General features: G+C 39.4%; 4 protein-coding genes across 13 annotated transcripts in view; 1 reads left to right on the forward strand and 3 right to left on the reverse strand.

Moving 5' to 3' along the window:
* Window positions 1–254: 254 nt before the first annotated feature.
* On the reverse strand, window positions 255–8,330 carry rabgef1 (RAB guanine nucleotide exchange factor (GEF) 1). 7 transcript variants are annotated; one of them, XM_079449124.1, is made up of 11 exons: window positions 8,036–8,084; window positions 7,196–7,379; window positions 6,881–7,074; window positions 5,990–6,124; window positions 5,458–5,478; window positions 4,441–4,610; window positions 4,106–4,187; window positions 3,440–3,572; window positions 3,169–3,260; window positions 2,820–3,076; window positions 255–2,708 (listed from the first exon to the last, which is right to left on the reverse strand). In XM_079449124.1, the coding sequence occupies exons 1-11, from the start codon at window positions 8,040–8,042 to the stop codon at window positions 2,307–2,309; spliced, it is 1,677 nt and encodes a 558-aa protein (XP_079305250.1). In that variant the 5' UTR covers window positions 8,043–8,084; the 3' UTR covers window positions 255–2,306. The 7 variants fall into 7 exon arrangements, with proteins under 7 accessions (XP_079305250.1, XP_079305255.1, XP_079305253.1 ...); XM_079449125.1 differs by having other exon boundaries at window positions 534–2,708; window positions 7,634–8,081; XM_079449123.1 differs by lacking the exon at window positions 8,036–8,084 and having other exon boundaries at window positions 534–2,708; window positions 7,196–7,565.
* An 83-nt stretch (window positions 8,331–8,413) lies between these two features.
* Window positions 8,414–15,283, reverse strand: kctd7 (potassium channel tetramerization domain containing 7). Its single transcript, XM_079449249.1, has 5 exons — window positions 14,865–15,283; window positions 13,292–13,810; window positions 11,328–11,497; window positions 10,329–10,507; window positions 8,414–10,179 (listed from the first exon to the last, which is right to left on the reverse strand). Exons 1-5 carry the CDS (start codon window positions 14,871–14,873, stop codon window positions 9,803–9,805), a joined length of 1,254 nt encoding a protein of 417 aa, XP_079305375.1. The 5' UTR covers window positions 14,874–15,283; the 3' UTR covers window positions 8,414–9,802.
* Window positions 14,460–16,410, forward strand: dnajc30a (DnaJ (Hsp40) homolog, subfamily C, member 30a). Its single transcript, XM_079449250.1, has one exon. It carries the CDS (start codon window positions 14,605–14,607, stop codon window positions 15,658–15,660), a length of 1,056 nt encoding a protein of 351 aa, XP_079305376.1. The 5' UTR covers window positions 14,460–14,604; the 3' UTR covers window positions 15,661–16,410.
* A 996-nt stretch (window positions 16,411–17,406) lies between these two features.
* The window catches only part of cux1a (cut-like homeobox 1a), a 108,686-nt gene continuing 103,767 nt past the window's right edge, over window positions 17,407–22,325 (reverse strand). For all 4 annotated transcript variants that reach the window (XM_079449254.1, XM_079449252.1, XM_079449253.1 and 1 more), the window contains one exon: window positions 17,407–22,178. In XM_079449254.1, the coding sequence (XP_079305380.1) occupies window positions 21,707–22,178 (472 nt within the window). In that variant the 3' untranslated portion in view covers window positions 17,407–21,706. The remainder of the gene's footprint in view (window positions 22,179–22,325) is intronic.

A 22,325-nucleotide genomic window follows, 5' to 3' on the forward strand; every position in this document is an offset into this window, starting at 1 on the left:
TTTCTTGTCCTGTCCTGTTAAAAGCACTCTTACATACATGGGTATACAAATAACTAAAGACGAAATTAGATGTAATTTAAAGCCCATTCTCTTTATGTAGACAAGCCCACGTGTAAATTGATTGAAAGAGTTCTAACTCAAAAATTATTGACATTGTATGAAAAAAACAGTTATTTTAAACTCTTATGTCTACATTTAGTAGACTTTAATTCTTTAAATTATATTTTCGAAATAAATTGGCTTAATAAATATTTGAAAAATCAAGATTTTATTTGGTACATTTTTCCAAAGTATGCTTTTTCATGTGCAATTATATATCAAAGAAAGATCCCTGTGAAACTCTCAAATTTCCATCAACAGGTACTTTTTGCGTGGGCTTTAATATACAAACACAATTTCACCCGCAGCTTTTTTATTTGAAACAATAAAAATATCTTGTATGAAAACAAACTTTGTTTTTTGATAATTGGTTTCGGGTACCGTTCTGCCTCCCCCTAAGCTCCGCCCAAAAAAACGCGTCACAATGTTTACTAACAGTAAAGGCGTCTATAATGCATGTGACAGATACTTTTATTACAAAATACCATATATGAAAAATATTTGTGAAATGTTACATAATGGCAATAAATACACAATTTTACACCAATTTAAGAAAAAAACATCGTCCTATGTTGTTTAGTATGCAAAATGAATCAAGATCTCAGTGTATCACTTGTGGAGTGTTACCCTCCTGGGAGAGAGCGACCTACATACTAAACTGAGAATATCGGGAGACTTGCAGGTACAGAAGAAGTATCGTACGAGACTCGGGTTTGGGGGGGGCGGGTGCAGATCTGTTTTGGATGAGATAGATCTTTAAACGAGTCTCTTATTAACATTTTACAAAATAGAACAAATTGAAGAGATAAAATCAGGCTATACCCAATGAGACATTGCACATTTAGGCTAACAATGAGAATTTTAGTGTGATATTTGTACATCATGTTTTCAATGACATATTCTACACACATGTAAACAGGTGGCCCTTGAGAACAATCTTGGGGAGAACTTACCCTAAAAAGGGCTAAAGTATCCTACCATGTAATTATATTATTCAGAACATTTATTAAGGTAAAACAATATTGACCATCAAAATTTTAAACATTTGTTATATGGTGTGAATCATTGTTTTTATACTGACGATTTCTACAATGTGATACATGTATGGTGTTTCTTATGATCCCTATGGACTCAATGACCACACCTCCAAGTGACTAATAACCACATATTTTCCTGAAAAAAAATTCAATTTCTGATTTATAAATTATTTACGAACAACAAAACAACACAGTTCAAGTTTATACATCATAAATAAAGTAGTTTAGTTAATAGAACACAAAATCATAAATAAATTAAACTGATTATTTTCACACAAATTTAATGTTAAGTACCTGTTACAGTTGGGACATTATTAAAAACTGCTTTACATTTAAACAGTTTTCTGAAAAGCTTACATTAATGCCAAACATATTAATGCCATTTACATCTTGGTTGAAGAGTGGTTCTTTTCCAAAGTACATCCTTTGGTTACCATTACAGAATTGTACATCTATGTGGATTTTTTTTGCAGATTTGTATCCACACCAAGAATGCATTTTGTTTGGCAAACAAATAACTATTAAATAGTGTTCATTTTCCAAAGATCTGCACAGTAGTATTGCTGATCGATAACATGACCTAGCATTTAAGAATGACCATCACCGAAAGGTACCATAGAAGTTTATACATCAAGCGTGTGTGACACACCAACGTTACTTAAAAGCTACAGTTAGGACAGTTTGTATGGGGTTCAACATCATTGTTTTCATTATGCACATTTTATACACCCATAAAAAGATCACAGTAAACACCTTCATACAGAAGGTAGGAAAACATCAACATACAGTGAAACTGACTTATCTGCATAGGAAAAGATGATATGTTGATATGAGCACATCAAATATGATTTAGACTACATATTGGCAGCTACTTTCTGTAATTTAATACAGCACACGTATTTGAATGTTGATCAAGTTAGTGACACATCTTTTAAAGCTTTAGTCTCTCAAGCTACGTATTTTTCTTTCAAACTCTGCTGCAATCCTACAAGAATTTGTTAAGGAAACAGATGATGATTTCTGATGTATTTGTTACATCCCTGTATTCATACATTACAGGAAGCAGGAGATCTTGGACAAAAGCAGCCATATAATTTAAAAACACATTTTGACCATCTTGGAATGAGTAAGGTAAGCATTAACAATTGCTTATCTACCTAAAATAATTGTCTAACCAGCAAACACTTGGGGCTGCAGAGGGGGTGGTAACCTGTCGTCTTCCACATTGTCTGCATCGATCGCAGATGCTCGAGACTTGATCTCCAGTGGGTATCTCTCCAAGATCTCCTGGACCTCACGGGCCACGCTGTTCTGCCATTCTGCTATTTCTGTCTGGAGGGTGTTTGCCTCCTCTATGACCTGCTGCTGTCTTTTTTCTAGGTTGGATAGGATGCTTTGATTTTGATGGATCTGGCTAACCACAGGGTTAATATTGGAGCCAGTCTGGGGCCAGGCTGCTGGATCATCTGACGTTCGAGGGGAAGCCTGACCGGACATGTAGCGCTCAAAGTCCTCAGGGCTAAGATTCAATGACTGGGCATCCAGTTTCTCTATGAAGGCTACAGCACAGCACTGCAGGAAATGAGATTGAGCAGAAAATGAGAAAAGGGGAATGTTCAGCTATAATATTTATTCATTTTTAAGTGTGGATTAGGGGCCATTGAATAATACATATGGACCCACCAAGTTGGTAAAGTAGTATCCATCCTCCCCCGTCATAAGTCTTGAGGGGATGCAGAAGCGTGTGATGTACTGGATGTTTGACTGCAGCCGTGGTGGATTGGCCTTCAACACGATATAGATGAGGGTAGGCAAGAAGTCATCTGCAGAGGCTGGTTCATTCTTAGTAACCCTGATGGCGTTGAAGATATGCTTACTACAGCTGGTAATGCAGGCCAGCTTATCCCTTGGCACTCGCTTGGAGTCCATCTCAATGATATCTACAGTAGACAATAAACTGTTTTCTCAGAATGGAGAGAACTCAAAACCATGTAAAGGATAATAATATAAAGAAAATTCGTTGCAGACCCACCTGTGATGGCTTTGACTACACTATCAGACACCTCTGGGATCTCTTCATCCACAGGAACACACAGCATCTGAATGGTTACCCAGTGCAAGGCCCTGAAAAACCAACAATATTCAAGAAGCGAATAATGATTAACAGTATAATTTGGGATCTTCTAGAAAAACCAAACAGAATAAAAGAAAACATTTAACATGGTTCCCCTTTGGAAGCAATCATGATACATCCGGCGGACTGGAATGCTCAAATAAATGCTTTGGTAATCTAAGGGGCTTACCGAATCCTGTGCTGGGTGGCCAAGTCTTTTTTCTCATCATCAGTAGTCTCTGGACAGAAGACGCTTTTATACAGTCGAGTCATGATGTATTTTTCCACCTGGTCCATCACCCTGTCCACCTTCTCAGAAGAACCTGCGGGAGGAGAAACACACAAGGCTCTATAACAAATAGCTTGAATTCCCCAATCACAGCGTTTTGAAGTGGAAAACCAATAAAAATCGTTTGAAAACCTGCTAACATTTTTACATATAGAAATATATCCGGCAGTCAAGTGACCAATTCTGTTTACATCACCATGGCAGGCAAGGTCGGCCGGGAGCAAAAATGAAATGAATGGTGCCTGCATTAGTTTTAAGGCAACAAAGTTCACTACACACTTGAAATCAAAAGACATAACCCTGTGCATAGAAAAACATAATAGATTAAACATAACAGATCCCTATAACCCTCCGGGCTGCTTTTAACGTGTATCAAAGAAACATATATTTCCTGACCTGCGGGATCCTAATATCTACAACTACCTCGTCAACTTTTCATGGTCCTACTCTGCAGACTCTTTACAAGCCTGAGTGGTAAAAATTGACGTGAATTTGAACGCTTTCGTCAAATTGTTTTATAAACAATACGCAACTGAACAGGAAGCCAGTGCATAACATGAATCCTACCTTTAAAATGATTCATGAGACGGTCCGACATGTTTTGGTAGAAGTCCTGAGCGCACTCTGATAGCTCCTCTACGCCGAGATCCTACAAATACATATGGATAGAAAAGAACATCCTTGAATTAAAATGTATTTTAAAAAACAAAACAATTCTGAACCTAAAAGCCTGAGATGAAGTTCTTAAAACAGGCTTAATCGGTCTCCATCCTCTGAAGCAAGAGATTTGATGACTCGAGTTTTGCTAATTATTTATGCATGTGAAGTCTTAATCTTATAATAACTTTTGATAAACAGGGTAGGCATGGGTGTGCCCGATTCTTAAAGTTTTAAAGCCACACCTTTTTATTTCCCATGCTCTCCATAAAAATACGGCTCTGCTTGTGGACATCTCTGCCGGCCTGCTTCGGTAATGTCTTCAGGAAGTCCACAAAGTCTCTTGACACACGATCGGTCTCGATGCTGGACTGACGGGTGATGGAGGGGCTCGGCGTCTTTCCCTCATGGCTCTCTGGGAAACACACGTAAAAAGTCCACAAACATTAAACACAAAGACACATGCTTGGATTTGAAATGCGTTTCATTCATTTAGGTTATTGCAGAATCTCATGTGAAATTCAGCCAACTAGTTATTGGTACAGCTGAAGAGACCGTGAAGCATTTACGAACAATGCGTCCAATTGGAATAACTGAATATTACATGACATTCTGGTTATCACATGAAACGTAAAAGACGCCTCAGGCTGTCCGAATAAACAATAGGTAAATGTGAAAAGACGACACAATGTATATTGACAACATCAGACTGTTAAATAGACAGAAAGAACACGTGAACTTCTCAAAGCCCGAAGTTGGCATCTGTTACCATGCCAACACCTTTGACATCTGATCAAAGATAGCAACAGAGTGAAGGTGAATAAACTGTAAAGAACCTTATACTACCAATAAAATTATCTAAAACATACTGTAAGCCATACAATTGTATGAAAACAACAAAGAATTAAGTTATACATATGTATTATGCTCTAAACTAGGGTTTTGCTATACACAGGTATTAAAAAGCAGTGCAGTAGTTTCTCATTGTTTCAAGGCACTGTGACATACAGAACATTTATTTTCTCACAAAAGGAAATGAATACATTCTACTGTCTAAATGGACGCTGTCATTTCATCAGTAGGCTGTTGCTAGGTTGTTTGCTGCCATCAATATTGTTTTGCAAATGCCCCATTGACAGTAATAGAGCATTAGTAGGGTTTCTCTGGCTAAAAGCATGCTGATCTTTTAAAACACTGATGTACTGCTTTGTTTTCTGTAATCTGGAAGGCTACATTGATGTGGCAGTGGCACTAATACCCACCTCTCAGCCTTGATACCAGAGCTGCCACCAGAATGACATGAAAAGAGGGGAATGCATGACAATGAGACAGTACACATGAAAAAATGACAGGGTGAATGAAACGAGTGTCTTCTGACGTCCAGACAACATTGAGAAATTAATAAATACACACAAAATTTAGCATGGCAGTATGTCACGAAGCGTTTCAGCGAGACAAACATGATGTTTCAATAGAATCACCAACTTTGAATAACTTTTTTATTTGCGTGCTTTGTGAAATACTGAAAGGAATAGTTTACCCAAAAAACATCCTGGTGAAAATGAAAAAGAATGCAGTGTGTTATATTTAAGTCTGTTGTTTGAAATACAATGAGCGTAAATAAATACATTTAGGTGAACTATTCCTTAAAAAACAGGTGATGTTCTCTTTTCCCTCATCAACACAGAACATCAAAACACAGAAGCTGTGGTCCACCTCAGAAAAGACAAACACTGCAATCTCCACCCATGTTTTCTGTTCACACCACTTTATCCCTCAGGCTCTCTCTGTTACCTTCTGTGGGTGAGCCCATCTCCCAGGGCTGGGTAAAAATGCCCTTCAGATCCCTCAGGAGGGTTTCTCCATGGCTCTCTCTCCTGCCCTGCAACTTCTCTTTCTCTTGTTTCTCACTTTCTTTTTCAGAGGGGACTAAACACCCAGGGTGGGCAGAAAAACGGGCGACACAGAAATGGGGGGGGGGGAGGAATGAAATAAGGGGGGTAAGGGTGCCAAAGTTCCGGTGAGAATGACAGCAAAAGAAAAGTAGAGAAATGGGGAAGAGATGAGATGCAATTGAAATAAAGTATGAGATGCAAACTGAGAGATGAAGAATGGATGAATGAATTGTTTGAAAAATGTCACAGAAAGTGTTGGTATGTGTATGGTAAAACAGAATAAAATGTCATATGCAATTATAAACTCAATTTAAACTATATTTAAAAGAACTCTTTTTTTTCCCCTTGGCCAACCAACAAATCACAGTCTTCAAAAGACATAGCAACGGGGTAAGCCCCGCCTCCTCGCTAAGATAAAAGTTTTTGTCTTTTCCTTGCTCAGAGTGCCTCTCAGATCAGCTCTGAATCACTTTTAAGCTAAGACTCCTACATGGAAGTTTTTAAGCTAAATTCAGAGCTTACTTAGACGATTCTTAGAAGCTTTAATAATACAGGCCCATAAGATCAACACACTCAAGAAACTTTTAACTGTTTGAATCTGTTCAATCCAACAGGTTTTGACAGTGATTTTCATGTGCCCAAAGGACACTTACGAGAGCAAATTATGTTAATACCATATCAGAACACACTCCTTTAACCAACCTCACCTACTAGTGGTCAAAGTAGTCCCATCACACTGAAGAAACATCATTCACATTCAGAGTTCTCAAGACCTCGGCCCACTTCATACCTTTTTTAGGTGCTGTGCGGGAAGAGGGACTGAAGAACTTCTTCACAGTGGTGACCTTGCGAGTTTTCTCGTTGGTTTTCTTCTCCTCGAACTTGGAGAAGGTGGCGAGAGAGGGTTGGGAGTGAGAATGCGGAGGCTGGGTTTGAGAGGAACTGTGAGTGCTGACATACGCTGCCTCCTCTTCTCTCTGGAGCCTGTGACAGAAAACACACCACTGAATTGTAATGCAAACTTAAATGACAGAGCTCTTTTTTCATATTAGTCATCGTAAAAAAGTGTGATTTTACAGTTTTTTTTAAAAACCACCCGACTCACTTTTCAGCCAGGGCCCAGTCCTCCTGGATCTGCCTCTGCCGAGCTTTCTGGTACTCCTCTCTCCAGCACTTGGAGCACAGACCCTGCCACGCAGCATTTCCATAGTAACCGCAGCCCTTCTTGCACAGCAATTCTGATTGATCCACATGGATCCCCCGTCGCTCAGTGCGCTGACTCATTTTGTCTGGGTAAAGACAAAACAAGAATGACATTGTGAGATGTATTTGCATATCCTGTCAACAGGAATCAGATTACATAATATATTTGGCAAAAAATATATATATATTTCATTTGGAGAAAAACAAGGAGTATGCTTTCAAGTAATTTGAAATCTGACAGTACAACAATTGCAATAGACAAATTACAAAGACAATATACATTATGATTATTAGTGTGTGATCTGGTTTGTCTTATGTAATAAAATGTAAAAATACTGACCAGTGATCCGTGCAGAAACTCCCCGGTCAACAAATTAAGACAAGATGACCAACGAAACAAAAATAAATAGTTCAAACATCGTTCAATGACGCCAGGCTGTCCCTTATTGTCACTACAAACCAAGCTATAAATCACTACATGGTTTCGTTACGGTTATCGGGTTATAAAGGGTCATACAAAATAAATTATCCACTGGAAATAACAATGTTAAACCGCCTTAGGCAAATATGTCAAGCTAGCAAAGCAGCTACGTGGCTAAAAATACGAAACAACAAACCCACAAAACTGACAACGTGACAGAAATATCCAGAAGCTGTTTTTAATACTGCAATGAGCAAAGCATTTAAAATAAACAGCAAGTTTGAAATGTTTGCGTTATACTGCAGGACAGCGACAGCTCACTGATCATACCTCGTCACTGGTCTCCTCGCCATGATGTCATATCCGCGACGGGTCTTTCCGGGTTGTTGCTAGAAGGGATACAGCTACGACCGGAAGTGGTGCAAAATCTCGCTATATAATCACAATAAATTACATTCGCTAAAGCCTACACCAGCCCGAAACATAACCTTACAATAGTAATTAATATCCATCAACGGTTTTCAGCGTGACAAAAAATTGCGGTATTGAAGTGCGCATGCCCAGTGGAGGTAGCTGTATCCCTTTCTAGTCAAACCCGTCTTTCCGTTCTGTGGGCGGGGCTAGAAAGGTCAACATCCAGCATTTCATTTTTTAAGAATTTCTATTTGTGTACAACAGATTGTTAAAGTATAGTATTAATAAATGGCAAAATATATAGTTTATTATTAGCACAATATCGCAAGTATATTAATGCAATACAAACAGTATTTACCAAATGTACAACAGAGTACAAGTATCAGTTGAGCAACATAAAGTGCACTGGGCAAGAAAGAGTAACTAAAAGCCCAGTTAGGATTATCAGATGCATTTGAATTTTAGATATTCTGATGCGAAAACCCTCACCAGGAGCTCATGCAACTTCACGTGGCCTTCACAGCTCACACAGTAAACTTAAAACAGAGAGAGGTGACAAATATTTTAAGTAGACAAAATCACAAATGTGACCGTGGATCACACAACCGGTCTTAAATAGCCCGGGAACATTTTTAGTAAAAGCCAAAAACAAACCATATCAATAGAAAGCTTAATTATTCAGCTAAGAATAAAAGTAAAAATCTCAATTTCGAAAAAATGGACCCGTATCCAGGGTCACAAATAATTCAAATGTGTATGCTGTTGCAGAGGGCTATGGCTATAAAAAGAAAAGACAGATGCTCTTGGCAGCAGAAAATAAGACTCAGAAGTCATATAAAAACAATATGGTGTCTAACAGTCTTTTAGTATAATTTTAATATACTTCATATAATATAATTCATATTCAGTGCATTTAATATCTAGTGCATCTTATCCTATAAACAATATATCTGTTTTGGACTCTCTTCTGAAAACATTTTATTTATTTAGTTATAAACTAAAACCTTTAATGTATGGCAAATTGTAGAAGGCCTTGTGTGAAGCTTGGTTTGGTTGTCTTGTATTTTTTATCTGTTGGAAATCTACAGTACTCTCTATTGGTAATATAATAAAGATCAGGTTCTACATATTAAATTAAAACAAATTAGGGAAAATCACTTAATGTAAATACTGTGGGGGAAAATGCTTCATGGACAACACAACGCAAGAAATGACAACCTGTATTCTGAGTCCAGTTGATTGATTCTTCACAATCAGTTTGTTAATACATTCATTGCACATCTAACATGGAAACTTTGCAGAGATGTCATATTTAGAATAGAAAACACTGTTTCACATGAGTTAACTTCCTCTGAGCATGATTCCAGAAAACCCTTTAAACTACAACTGGTCAAAACCATTACAAGTAGGGTTTGTTTTAAATAAAGCTTAACAAGTACTTGCAAAACTAAGGGATCAGAACAGAACAGCTAAAATTTGGGTTGCAAGCCACCGTTCCACAGCGAGCCATCAACCTCCATCTCCATCAAATGCTTGTCAATTATTTTGCACACTGGACTAGGATTCGAGGACCCTGCTGGTTTCACATAGACAGCAGTACACATCACGTGTGCTCAAACCTTGTGCATCGTAGTTCTTGGCAAAAGAGGCAAGACCTCCAAACATACCACCCTTTCACCACCAGGTGATTTTAAACTCATAGATTGGCCTTTTGCAGTAGTAGTGGTTAATAAGGTGTTTGTCACAAACGCCGATGCACTGCTGGTCTGCGGTGATTCCACGTTCTGCCAAGTCGCTCACTATGCAATGAAGGAGGTCATAAACATCTGCCACAGCCTCCCAGGGCCCAAATGAAACATCCACCTCACAATGGTGCTCGAACAGCTTGGCCTCACTCTCAGAGCGCTCGAACCGCAGCGAGTTGAACAGCGGCCTTTCATAAGGGGTGATGGGCATCTCCTCCTTGTACACGCAGATCTTCAGCTTTGCGAAGCGAGCCTTTCGTTGCATGGCACGAAGTTTTGCGATCTCCACAATGCGCTCTAAATTTTCTGGAATGAGGAGGGACAATGTTAACACTGTTTCTTTTGCCTATTTGGCATTTGTAGTGGGTCATGCAGACCATATAAAGTTGAAATTTATTATTAGCTTTTTGGAAAAAAGCCTAATTCGAAATGTAAACATAATTGGTTTATATTACCTTTGTAATAGGGCAAGAGATCAAGAAAGGCCTGCCGCACTTTCTCCCCAGTAAGTGGCTGTGTATCTTCCAGGCTTTCCAAAAGAGGTCCTATGGCATAGTACTGAGCTTCTCTGTGTACAGCACGAACTCGGTCCCTCGGAGGCAGCTCACCCTCTCGCAAAAAATTCAGAATGTCGCTGAAGGCAGACAAGCAAACAAAGGATATTTTCATCTGGCCTTCTCGGTTGGCTAATCATAAACGGAGTAATATTCAGCAGTTCTTTTATCACTGGTTACAGGGTTGTACATCATTAAAACGTTTAAAAAAACCAGTCGGCCTATACTTTATATGTATTAAATGTATAAGTATGTATGAAATTAAATGTACCAATTAAATGTAGTGTAATGCATATAAACTTAGCGACAGTGACGTCATGCAAAAGTGATGAAGCGGAGGAGGAACGATGTTGTTGATGAACATACCTGGCGACAATAAAATGAAGGCTGCAAGGTTTGAAAAAGGGGAGAAAGAAGAGCGACAGGAGGAGGGAACGAGCTAAGACTTTCATAACGTTCAGCACTGAAGAAAACCCGGGGTCCACGGTGGGGGTGTCGTCAGATACGGGCAGGGAAGTCTGTTAGTTTTTATCTATTCATACACACGTGCTTGTTACTGTTCATGTGCTTCGTCGCAGCTACAATTTTATTCTCCCAATATTATATGCTGCTGGTTATTTATGAAGGTTCAAATGCTTTAATAAGAGCTTACGTATAACTTGTGCTGTGAAAACTTGAACTATGAATTGTTTGCTGTGAATCTTTAATGTATGCTGGGTCATTTCATGGTGGTAGTTCATAATTTGGGACAGCAGCTAGTGAATGTTATTGAGAATAAAACTATGATAAATGCTGTTATTAATAAAGTAATTTTCTTTGTTGTATTCAATCTTTGTGTGGATATTTAGTGCCCTGTAAAGCACTTACTCTAATCAGATATTCACTTATCTAAACACTAACCCAAAATGTGCCCCATCTCGGTCGATGAAATATCGCCCCTCTGCATCACGAGGAATGTAGTGGCGGCCGCTAAACATGGCAGCCAGCATAGTGTCCTCAAAACGTCGCAGAGTGGAGAGCCGAGTGGTGAAATATGTTCCTCCTACGTTTAGGGGAATAACCTCAGGGAACTATGGAGAAAAGGGAGATTTTTTATCACTGTGCCTATTTTTATTAGCAACAGCCTGTGCCTTGATACATAATGTCCATCAGATACATTTGACAAATAAGAAACACTGCAATCTATAAGACATCTCTTAACATTCTTGGTGAAAATAAACTATTTCCACATCAACCATGCTCAATAGACTCAAATAGGATTCATAGTGGATGTATGTAGCTCAATGACAAAATGTTAAATTGCTTTTTCATTAGTAAATGACTTTGGATAAAAGCGTTTGCTAAAAGATGCATGTGATCAATGGATCTGACAAATGCATTAATGTAAATGGACCTGCCCTTAGGAAAACAACGGATTGTTTAATGGTTTGGGGTTTTATCTGTAATAAAACAATAATTACCACAAATTGACTATGGTCTAACCACAATAACTATGATTTAACCATGGCATTTGTTGTAAAACTAATAAAAATAACACACATCTAAACAAACATATTTGTGTTGTGGTAATACAAATGGTAGCCATTCTGCAAAAAATCTGGTTACTACACTTTAGCTATAATAAAACCATGGTTAATTTACATAAGACTGACTGTTTATTTTCTATATTCTATTGTATGCCAAAAAGTAAAAATCCTCTGGTGTTCGACTAATTGGATTATCCATATTCTTGATAGGTCATGCTGGGTTCATCGTTGGGACATTTCAAATGGGCCTTCCAAGTTTCTAAACACAATAAGGTCAATTCCACCGAGCAATGTTTTGATAGACGTGAGACATGAACCAATCAGAAAGGACATTCATCTGCCCACTAGTATAAAGAACCAATCAAATTGAAGCACACGGAAAAGAAAATACGCTTAATGCAGCTGGGGCCCATTTCAATGATGACGTTCAACCAATACCAAGTTAAAATGTTAACTCTGAGTGGATGTACACCGAGATGCGAAACTTTTATATGTTTTTGGTTTCAGAACAGCTGATTTGAGTTCATTCTATCAACTCTGGGAAGGCTTACCTTGAGTTAAGCGCTTGCAGCACAACTACGACAAGCCATAATCAATAGAGCTCCGATATTACGATTCACCATGGCAACGGCTCCAAAAAATGCCATTTGTGAGAACATGTAAGGGAAAGAATATGCTCTGATGTATTACACCGCCAAGATGGCTGATGTTATTGATGGAAGAGACACATTTTGATACATCGTATTCACTGTAAAGAAAAATGGTACAGGGAATGACAAACTTCCACTCTGGTCCTAAATTACTTTCCTGAAATCAAAGTACATCTCTATGAATGAATGCAGTCTCTTCACATAGAGGATCCTCTATAAAAGCACAAATGACATTTTAGTCACTGAGATGGTCTCTGTGTGATCGAAACGTGTGCCATGAATGACTGTATTAATGAATGAGATACGCCACATGCACTTTAAAAAAGGATCAAAAGAAACAATGGGCTTACAAATGAAAACCTGCTCCGGACCAGGTTAGGTTCACAGAATAAGTTACTATGGTTTCACTTAGCAGTCACTTAGAAACGGGCCTGAGTTACCCCGCTTTCTAGGATTTGACACACCTCACATTCCTAAAACAGAAAACCCAGAGTTTCCCTCCTTTCAGGGTTAATACTACTCAGAGTTTTCACTAAAGCTCCTTTCTGAAACGGCTCCTGATGTCTGAACCGAATACATACATTTATAAAGTACAATACTGTAACTCTGTTAATGTCATTACACTTACTGTAAAATAAATATCTTCATGATAAAAATAGCACATCCTCTGTAAGCCTTAGGGATTTACCTCCTCAGGTGCCTCTAAAGTGCGAAGAGACTTCCCTAGGTTAAGATTGGGGACAGGTATGGCTGGTCTTCGATACTCCTCATCTCCGGGGATCGCGCCCGACATCGCATCTTCCTGTGTTTCGGTGTCGCTCGCAGCCGAAAATACCACCATCACTCTGGGCGGAGGGACCGTCCGCCCCTCCTGCGCGAACCTCCTCACCCGTGATGTTGCCATTTGGAGCGGACCTGCTGCGCTAAAGGAAAGCGGAGGCGGTTCTCCGTTCGCGGTTTCGCCTGCTCCATTATGCTGCATGCACAAACCAAAACTCGGCTTTATAACGGCGTAGACTGCGATACACACGGAGACTGTCAGCGAATGTTGTGATGCCCGGCTTGTGTACAGGAGAAGGGGTGTGGTCTTTGTGGTGGTCAGGTGGATGCGAGACCGCTTTCTTGCACTGCAGGCTCGCCGAGTAGCACGTACGCAAATGGCGTAGGCAAGTGCGAATAGCTGGGGTGTTTTTAGCAGTGTGCTCCGCTGTAGGCGTAAACGGAAAGAGATTTGCAAACCTGCGTAACTTGTGTACACGTAGCTAATCAGGCTTACTTTTAAATAGGACAGTGTTGACAAATATAAACAAAAATAACTTGTATACATTAAATTGTATGATAACTACTGTTTGATTGTTTTATTCATTCTTAACACCATTCCAGCATCTCAGGCTATATTCATAGCGAGAACACAATACTATAAACAACTTAATCCATACGCAAGTTTAGGGTTACAAAACGTATTCGCTTCATTCTAATAATTTGAACAATACAATTTTTACAAACGGGCAATACTTCCCAGAAAAATGTGATGGTGAACTGTGAGGTGAAAATTGAATATATATATATAATCTCCTGCCAGAATATATTTCATTTTAGAGCCCATTGCATCAAAAGATCCCTTTATATATTTTATTTGAAGATTCGGGACTCTTGCCACTAAACCTGATGTAATTGTTTAGCCTAAATAATGCACAGTTCTATTAAAGTAAAGTCACAAATACAGTATTTATTGAAAGAACATTATCTCTTTAAAATAATATCTTCTTTATATGATTTTCCCAATACTTAAGTAAATCGTTTGCTTTAACAGTACAGTCAGGCTACGTAATATCTATGACGTAACATAAACACGAACACTCAGCCTATCCCTTACATGGAAACATTGTCATCACGCGCCATTGGCCGATTTTCCCAGCGACCCGCAAAGAAGCGAGAATTTGATTGGTCGATTTGCCGTTCCCTTGTACGGCCGGTTTTGTTTGCCTTGATCTCTGCGCAATGGCGGAGGTCAGACTGCGGTGCGGTAGAGAAGCGTATAGGTTTATAAAACCCTCGTATTTATCGCTTTTGGATAAAGTGGGTAAACCGGTCTTAAAGGCAGGTTATGTTGCAGCATCAATACATTCACCGCAGTTTTGTGCAACTCATAATAATCGCGTTGCGCGCGATCAAGTAGCGGGTAATACACGCACAGTACGTTTGAAGACTCCCAAAGAGAGATCGTCTGACAGCTTGAAATCGCCATTGGACTTCCTTACCGAGACCATTTATGGAAATACACGGAGTGACTGCATTAGACTGGGGATGATAGCCGACGCAATAACTCCAGTTCTCGAGGTTTCTCGTTTAAAAACACACGCGAGGCGTCCTCTCCCGTGCGGCAGTGCTGGCAGCTATCATCCCTTTAAAACGAGATCCACACTTTATGGACTTCCACGTGCTCGTTTAGGCCACTACACGTCTTTCTCGAGAGCTTATACTAGAAAACACAATTATGACAGTTCAGGACCGCTGTACAAATCAAAGTCCGCCTATTACGACATCCTCGAGGTGTCTCCGACAGCCACTCACACGCAAATCAAGACTGCGTACTATAAACAGTCCTTCATGTATCACCCGGACAGAAACGCCGGGAGCGAGGAAGCCACGTTTCGCTTCTCTCAGATCAGCGAGGCGTACAACGTGCTCGGTAGTAAAGCTTTAAGAAGGAAATACGACCGTGGGATTCTGAGTGGAGCTGACCTCCTAGGATCCTGCAGACCCACCGAAAGGGAGAGAACAGCGTCACCGTCTGGTCAAAATACCCGAGTCCGACACACTCCGTCGGTCGGTGTCGACCAGGACAAGATCTTTGACTTCGATGCTTTCATCAGAGCGCACTATGGAGAACAGCTGCAGAGAGATAAAGAGCTGCGCCAACGCAGGGAGAAGATCCTTAGGAAGCAGAACACGCAGTATGATGATTTGAAACTGGGCAGAATGAAGGAGGTGGCTGTGGGGATGCTTCTGGTTATGGCCATGGCGATCCTGTTTAGTATGAGGTCTAGCAATTGATTAATGCATATGGATGCTTGAGGTGTATCCGTCACCTGATTTTGGTTTTCAATCGAATGTGCCGACACACTCATTAATGGGATGGACTCGATCATATAGTTGTCAAAACTGGGCTTTGCAAGATCATCATGGTAACCATAGTTTCTGCCCAACTACTGTTGTTTGACTATGAGATCAAACCAAATTATCCATCTTATAGTCCGTTATTTATTTTCAGTAAGTGCTATCAGATATTTCTCTGGCTAATACTATTTAGGTGCAGATTGGTTATTATTATAATTTTACTGAAGGAGCAAATGAATAGAAACGTTTGGTAGTGCAATGACTGCATTTGTAAGTGTGGGCTCTACCTCTGCTGTTAAACGGGTGCATTCATTCACAATATGAGGTAGTGGCTGGTGAGCACCGACGGCAGTATTTTGCACAAGGCATCTGGGTTAAGACTCACCCAGTTCTGGTGTTTATTTGACTGGACAGTTGTATCCATCTAAACATACGGTGTTCAAAATAAACGGCAATCACTTCAGTTTACAATTAAGGTTTAATGTATTACTTAGATGAATGAAGTAAAGTAGTGGTTGGCTAATAGTTCAGTAGTATGCTGCTAAATCAAATGTTGCGGGTTGGATCCCGAATTATAGCCTTTAATTGTAAATGGAGAATTGATGAGATTACAATAATGCTCCATCAGTATCGACCTTGTAAGAAACTGTGCCTTCTATTCTATGGATATAAAAATACCTTTATAAAAATGGATAGTATCTTTGTTCTATTTGTGTACTACTATTTGTGTTTTTGTTTAATAGAGAGACTACACCTGTGGCAAAAAAACTCCAGTTTTGCCATAAAGGGATACTTCACACAAACTAGACAGACAGATTTTGCCCCCAATGACTACCATAGTAGGAAAAATATAATGGTAATACTGGTAATAATATAAAACTATTTCTTGTCCTACATTCTTTATAATGTCTTCTTTGTGTTCAACAGAACAGATCGGTTTAGATAGAAGTATTCTTCCAAATATCTTTCTCTGTGTTCATCAGAACAAATACATTTATACAGATACGAGAGATTTAACATGTCCCTTTAAATGAGCATTTCTGTTTGTATGAATTTCTATCAGTTGTATTTAAACAGGAACAAACTCTCAACAGCAATGTCCAGAGATGCAGATCAGGCTTATCCATCATATATTCATTTTTGAACTGATCTTAAAATACATGTAAAACATTAGTATTGTATTGTTTAATCTTGAAGATGAACTTGTTTTCTTTGCAGTATTCAAGATTTTTTTGACCAGTTTATCCCATTATAATTTTCTGAAATAAATGCAATTAAAAACAATATTTCCATTTTAGAATAAAGGAGAAATTGTTCACTAGTTAAACAAATATAAATTAAACAAAAACGAAAACGTTTCCTATAAATAGTACGTAATAATAGTTTTTCCACGGCTTTATATAACCATACGTAGCAAGCACATGCTGCTTCATCTTGGATTTACATTTCTGACATCTACTGACACCAGAAATACTCAAATAAATGCAGAATACAGTGGTGTTGTGTTTGTACAAAAGATATTTACTTCAGTTAATACACCTATGGTGGTAATGAGGAATAATAATAATAATGAATTTCAAACAGTGATATTGCTTTTTTCATTTTGGATTAGAACCGTAACAGCGCTGGGAACAGAATACAAGGAAGATACACAAAGGAAAAAACAACCAAACTAAATACATATCAAGAGAACAAAGTGGAAGAGTCTTTATTCAGTTAATGGAGGTTTCAGCTCCATCGTGTGGTTCAAAACCATGACACATAGAAAAATAAACCATACAACTGTTGTTAGCAGGTGTAAGAGGGGAAAGTGTCACAGACAAACTGATGGACGAAAGGGCTGTGCTAAACCAAGTTTCTACCTGAGCTTTGAGAGACCTAAGGAGAATCTATTTTATACAAGCTTTGTTGGGAGCTGCCTGTTGTGTTCGATACAAGGCTTCATTTTACCCATATACAGCATTCAGAGCAACAACAGAGAGATATGAATGTCAAGACCAAGACATCCCATTGGTCGAAATGAATCGTAACTTTTGTAAAAGTGTTGCTCCTGCTGAGAACCACTGAACAGATGTATCTTGCTAGCCTCAAATGTAACACACACGTTTGAAAACAAATGTCCATCTGGGATACAATGAAACAAACTGTAGCTTTTCAGAACATACTGTCTCAGGTGAAGAAAGAACATACTGTCTCAGGAAGTGATGTAAGTGTGCGGGAATAAACGAGGTAACAATTATGACATCACTGCCGAACTAAGCTACGGACGAATATCTACATTAATGCTACTTGCGACTACCAATGTAATATCGATAAGGATGATCTTTTTTTGTTGGTTTGTTTTCGTTTTTTATTTTTTTCATTTTTTTCTTAGAAATCATATAAACGTGCTGTCTGTGCAGTTGCAAGTCGATGTGTTTAGTTATCTGCAATACTTTCCATAGAAAAATATTTGCAAAAAGAAGCAGAGAAAAGTGCTGGACATCTGAATTGAGAATCGTTTTCGGAAACTCGTGTTATTTCTAAGTGTTTCATGCCACGATATCAACAAGAACGTCACGTTTCAGTGAAAACGTTTCCAAACATCAAATCAATGTGATGGACGTAATAAGCAGCCTTAATATAGACCAGAATGAACTGTGCTCCTTTAAGTTTTCTTTCTTTTCTGTGTTCGATTAAAATCACATGGTTATGATCAGAAAAGAAACCTTTTTAAGAGTCGGTTTTGACAATTTGGTCCACACTTCAGTGTACAAATCAATTCAATACTTCCACATGCTAAACCCACCTCTCCAGCGGGGAACTTGCTGTTTAAATACGACATGATATACAGAATGACTAGAAAGGGTTAAAAAGAAATGATTCGGGACGAATAAACGTGGCAATATTTTACAATTTAACCAATTAAAATTCCCACTGTAAAAACTTAGTTTTTAGAACCAAGCCTGAATCCTGGGACAGCTGTTTTCTCTTAGGTAAAACAATACACACACACACACACACCATAAAAGTACAGAATATTATGACCTGAGACTAGATGAGACCATATTATCAACTTGCTGGCTAAATTGCAAAAATGTGGTATGATCTGACACATGATAGTTCCAATCTGCGTACAAGATTTATTTGGAATGAAAAAGACGCAAAGAGTTTTCATTGAAGGCACTCCAATGTTAGATGTGGAGAAAGTTTGAGAAACAGTCACGGGATTTTGTATGTTTCGTTATAAACATTGGTTCGTGTAACTCTGTGCTTTGTTTAGGTCTAAAAGAGACAAATTTGATTTAATCTTTCATTGGCACACACAAAGAAGGCCAAAGGTAGTTTTAAGCCAACGTTTTCCGAAATTCACCGGCGTAAAGTTCATCAAACATCAAGTGAATTTCATTCCTACTAAAAAAATGTCAGATTTCTCAAAGGTGCAGCTCAGAGCGACAGCTATTTTCAGTGACGTCAACTACCAGTTGTTCACTGGCTCATTGTAGCGACTAAGCTTGATTGCGATAATAAACGTAATCTCAGAGCGTTTGCAGGTTATACCTGAAAACCAAATTCAAGAGCATCAATAACGAGTGAATACAGCCAAACGCAATTCATCTTGAATTGTCATCTTTAAAGTCTTCTCGTGTTAAAACATCTAAAAGCGTACTACTTAAATCATTAATGCAATACATATAGTTCTGCTTTCTTCGTCAACGTAGTAACTGTGTTCATCCAGCTCAATGACAGTTGAGTAAAATACATGAAAACACAAATCAAAATGATAATCTTCAGAATTAATCAATAGACATGTATCAAAAGTACATCATTTAAATGTAATCCAATACTGCCGGCAGTCTATTTGTCTAAAAATATGTAACCTGACCTTTTATAGTCCCTTCCATTACAAAAAAAAGAGCATGTATAACAATATAAGACATCAATATGTAAAAGACAGCATCTATAAATAAGCAAACCACACCAAACAAATGAACATAAACAAACAAAAGGGAATCTACCATTAGTTTTTTCTTACGCGTGTAAATAAAAAGAAATTAAATGTGATATGCTGTAGGACTGCTAAATAGCTTAGGGACGTGAGGAGGTGTTTGTTTCCACAGCCTGTGGCGAGTAGTAGTAATATACAAATATAGATCGCTCTAGTCACACACACGTACAGACACACGCGCACACACACAAACACCCCCACACTCTGATTTGTACACAGACGCACGCGTGGCACCACCATCATACAGAAAACCAACTGCATATGCACACAAGTTTCCAAAATCGTAGAGTGCTGAGTCTTTGCTGCGCCTCCTGTTGGCGAGATGGCAGGTCTACGTGCGTTTGGCGATACTTCCGATTCCACCTCTAGTTAACGTTCAAGCTTTTCTACTTAATTCACGCATCTCATTTTTTATTTTGCGTGTTAAACAATAACAAGAATGGAAAAGTCTCAGAGTTCTCATTGCGTGTAAAGAAAACAAAGAAAACATGTCCGTTTCGCTCAAGGTGTGACGTGAAATTGGTCGCGCTTTTCCAGTCGTTTGGAGGGTAAAACACACTTGGTTACGTCTTGGGGGGCGAAAGCTTGGGCGGGTGAAGGGTGAATGAAGAAGCTGGTGAAAAACCTGAAGTGTAGAGTTTGTACTAGAGCGAGCGGTAGGTTGGCTTTCCTTGCACACTCGGCGTCCTGTACCCTGGCGCTGAGGACCAGCCCATACAGTGCAGTGGCCCACGGCCACACCACAGAATTAAAATCAGACACTGGATAAGAATTGTAATTCTATGGGCCAAACCACCCAACTTGGTTAGAGGTCTCTGATGTACGGTTATGTTATAAGAGGATAAAAATCAGGCTAGCTCATTCTCTTTAAAAATATCTCGTCAGGAATATTTACTCAAAGTACTGTACAAATCCTTTGTTCGCTATTTCTGTCTTTGTTTTGGCCTAAGATGACGTTTATTAAACAAGACCTCCCGCCAGCTTAAAAACGTAAGCCGGGGAGGAGATTAAAGCTATGGAAAATAAACAAACGCTACCCTTACAAGAGACCTAAATAACGATAAAAATTGACACTTAGCTATCATTGACGTTAGCTATTACGAAATTTCTCCACCCTCCCATCACGACCGCTTTTTCGACATTACGCTAAAATGAATTTCGTGTGGATTCTTAATCAGGATTCTGGATAAATATTGTTTGTTTTTAACATGTGTTTTCTAGCATAATTTTTTCCTTTTAGGCTCACCAAAAGGTGTGTTGTGAAATTGAAAGGAGTGCTGTTTAGAGTCAAACCGACTGTGCAATCTCTTGGTGGCAACTTAATTGCTATAAAAAGGATTTTCTTCTCCCCTTAGAGAAGTTTTTTTCCGAACTGTGAAAATAATGCTGGTTCCATTACAATGGAATCCATCACGTACTAGAGTTGCATAGCCATTGGATGGCCTCCTCGTGGGTAGGAAGGGAGAGGCGGGTGGGGCGGTGCCCCGAGTTCCTTCTAGCCAACACTTGCTTTTAAAATGCTTGACTTTTGTAACCGCTTAAAACTAGTCTCTGCTGACGGCCGAAGTTTACGTGATACAAAAGAGGAAACTCCCAAAAGTCTTGAGAACTGATAAATTATTGTAACAGTTTTTCAGCTTGTTGGTGAGGACGCCTCTATGAGACACAGAGGCGACGTGATATAGTGTGTTTTTTTTACGACTGTCGCCAGTCTTGAGAAGATTTTGTGAGAACGCTCCCTCTCCTGTGCTTTTCAGTTTTGTGTCTGTTCTTCACCATTAGCCAATGGTGTCACAGCCCTGTGGCCAGCAGGACCATTAAGTGCTTCACAAAAACAAAACAAACGGATTAAAACTCGATTCCTTTTTTCGGTTCTTGTCCTGTCCTTGAGAGCCCATACAGTAAATATAAAACCTTCGGGTTCACCGGTGAAATGTGTGCACCAGGCTTGGCCAGTGAGGGACATAGTGAGAGGATAAACATCGCGAGGCCTTTTCAGAACTCCCATTCGTGAGGCTCGTCGCGGTTCGCCGCTTTCTCCAGCCGGTGGATGATGTTGTTGAGATTGGCTGCTTTTTTCTTGCGTAGGCTGCTGTCCTTTGGATTTCGGAGAGGGACCACGGAGGCGGACTTCACGGAGGCGGATGACACTGATGATGAATCAGGGATGCCGAACAGGCTGTCTATTAGGCCCCCTCTCGGCCTGCTGGTGCCCGAGGCACTCGGGAACTCTCCCTCTCCGTCTTCATCTCGGTGGCTGAGGCCGGGACTCTCCATGAGGCCCTTGCGTTCCTCCGACCCAGATGATCCCCCGGGTCGACCCTCCGCGGTGCTGTCGGACTCTGTGCCATCGCAGCTATTGTCTCCCTCACCCCCAGACTTCACGCCGGGCCGCGCTGAGGGGGACCCGCCTTCGCCGGCCGCAGCCTGGATCTCTTCGATAAAAAGTTCTCGTCGGATACGAGATCTGCCGAGCGACAAGAATGATACCAATTCAAACATTTGTATGAATTTAAGATTATTTTCAGTAGCCTTGAGTAATGAAATCTTATTGATTCCAGATTACTGTACATTAACAACTAAATATGTTCTGATTGGCTATAACTATATAACT

Source organism: Barbatula barbatula, assembly GCF_947034865.1.
Source record: "Barbatula barbatula genome assembly, chromosome: 24".
Classification (NCBI taxonomy): domain Eukaryota; kingdom Metazoa; phylum Chordata; class Actinopteri; order Cypriniformes; family Nemacheilidae; genus Barbatula; species Barbatula barbatula.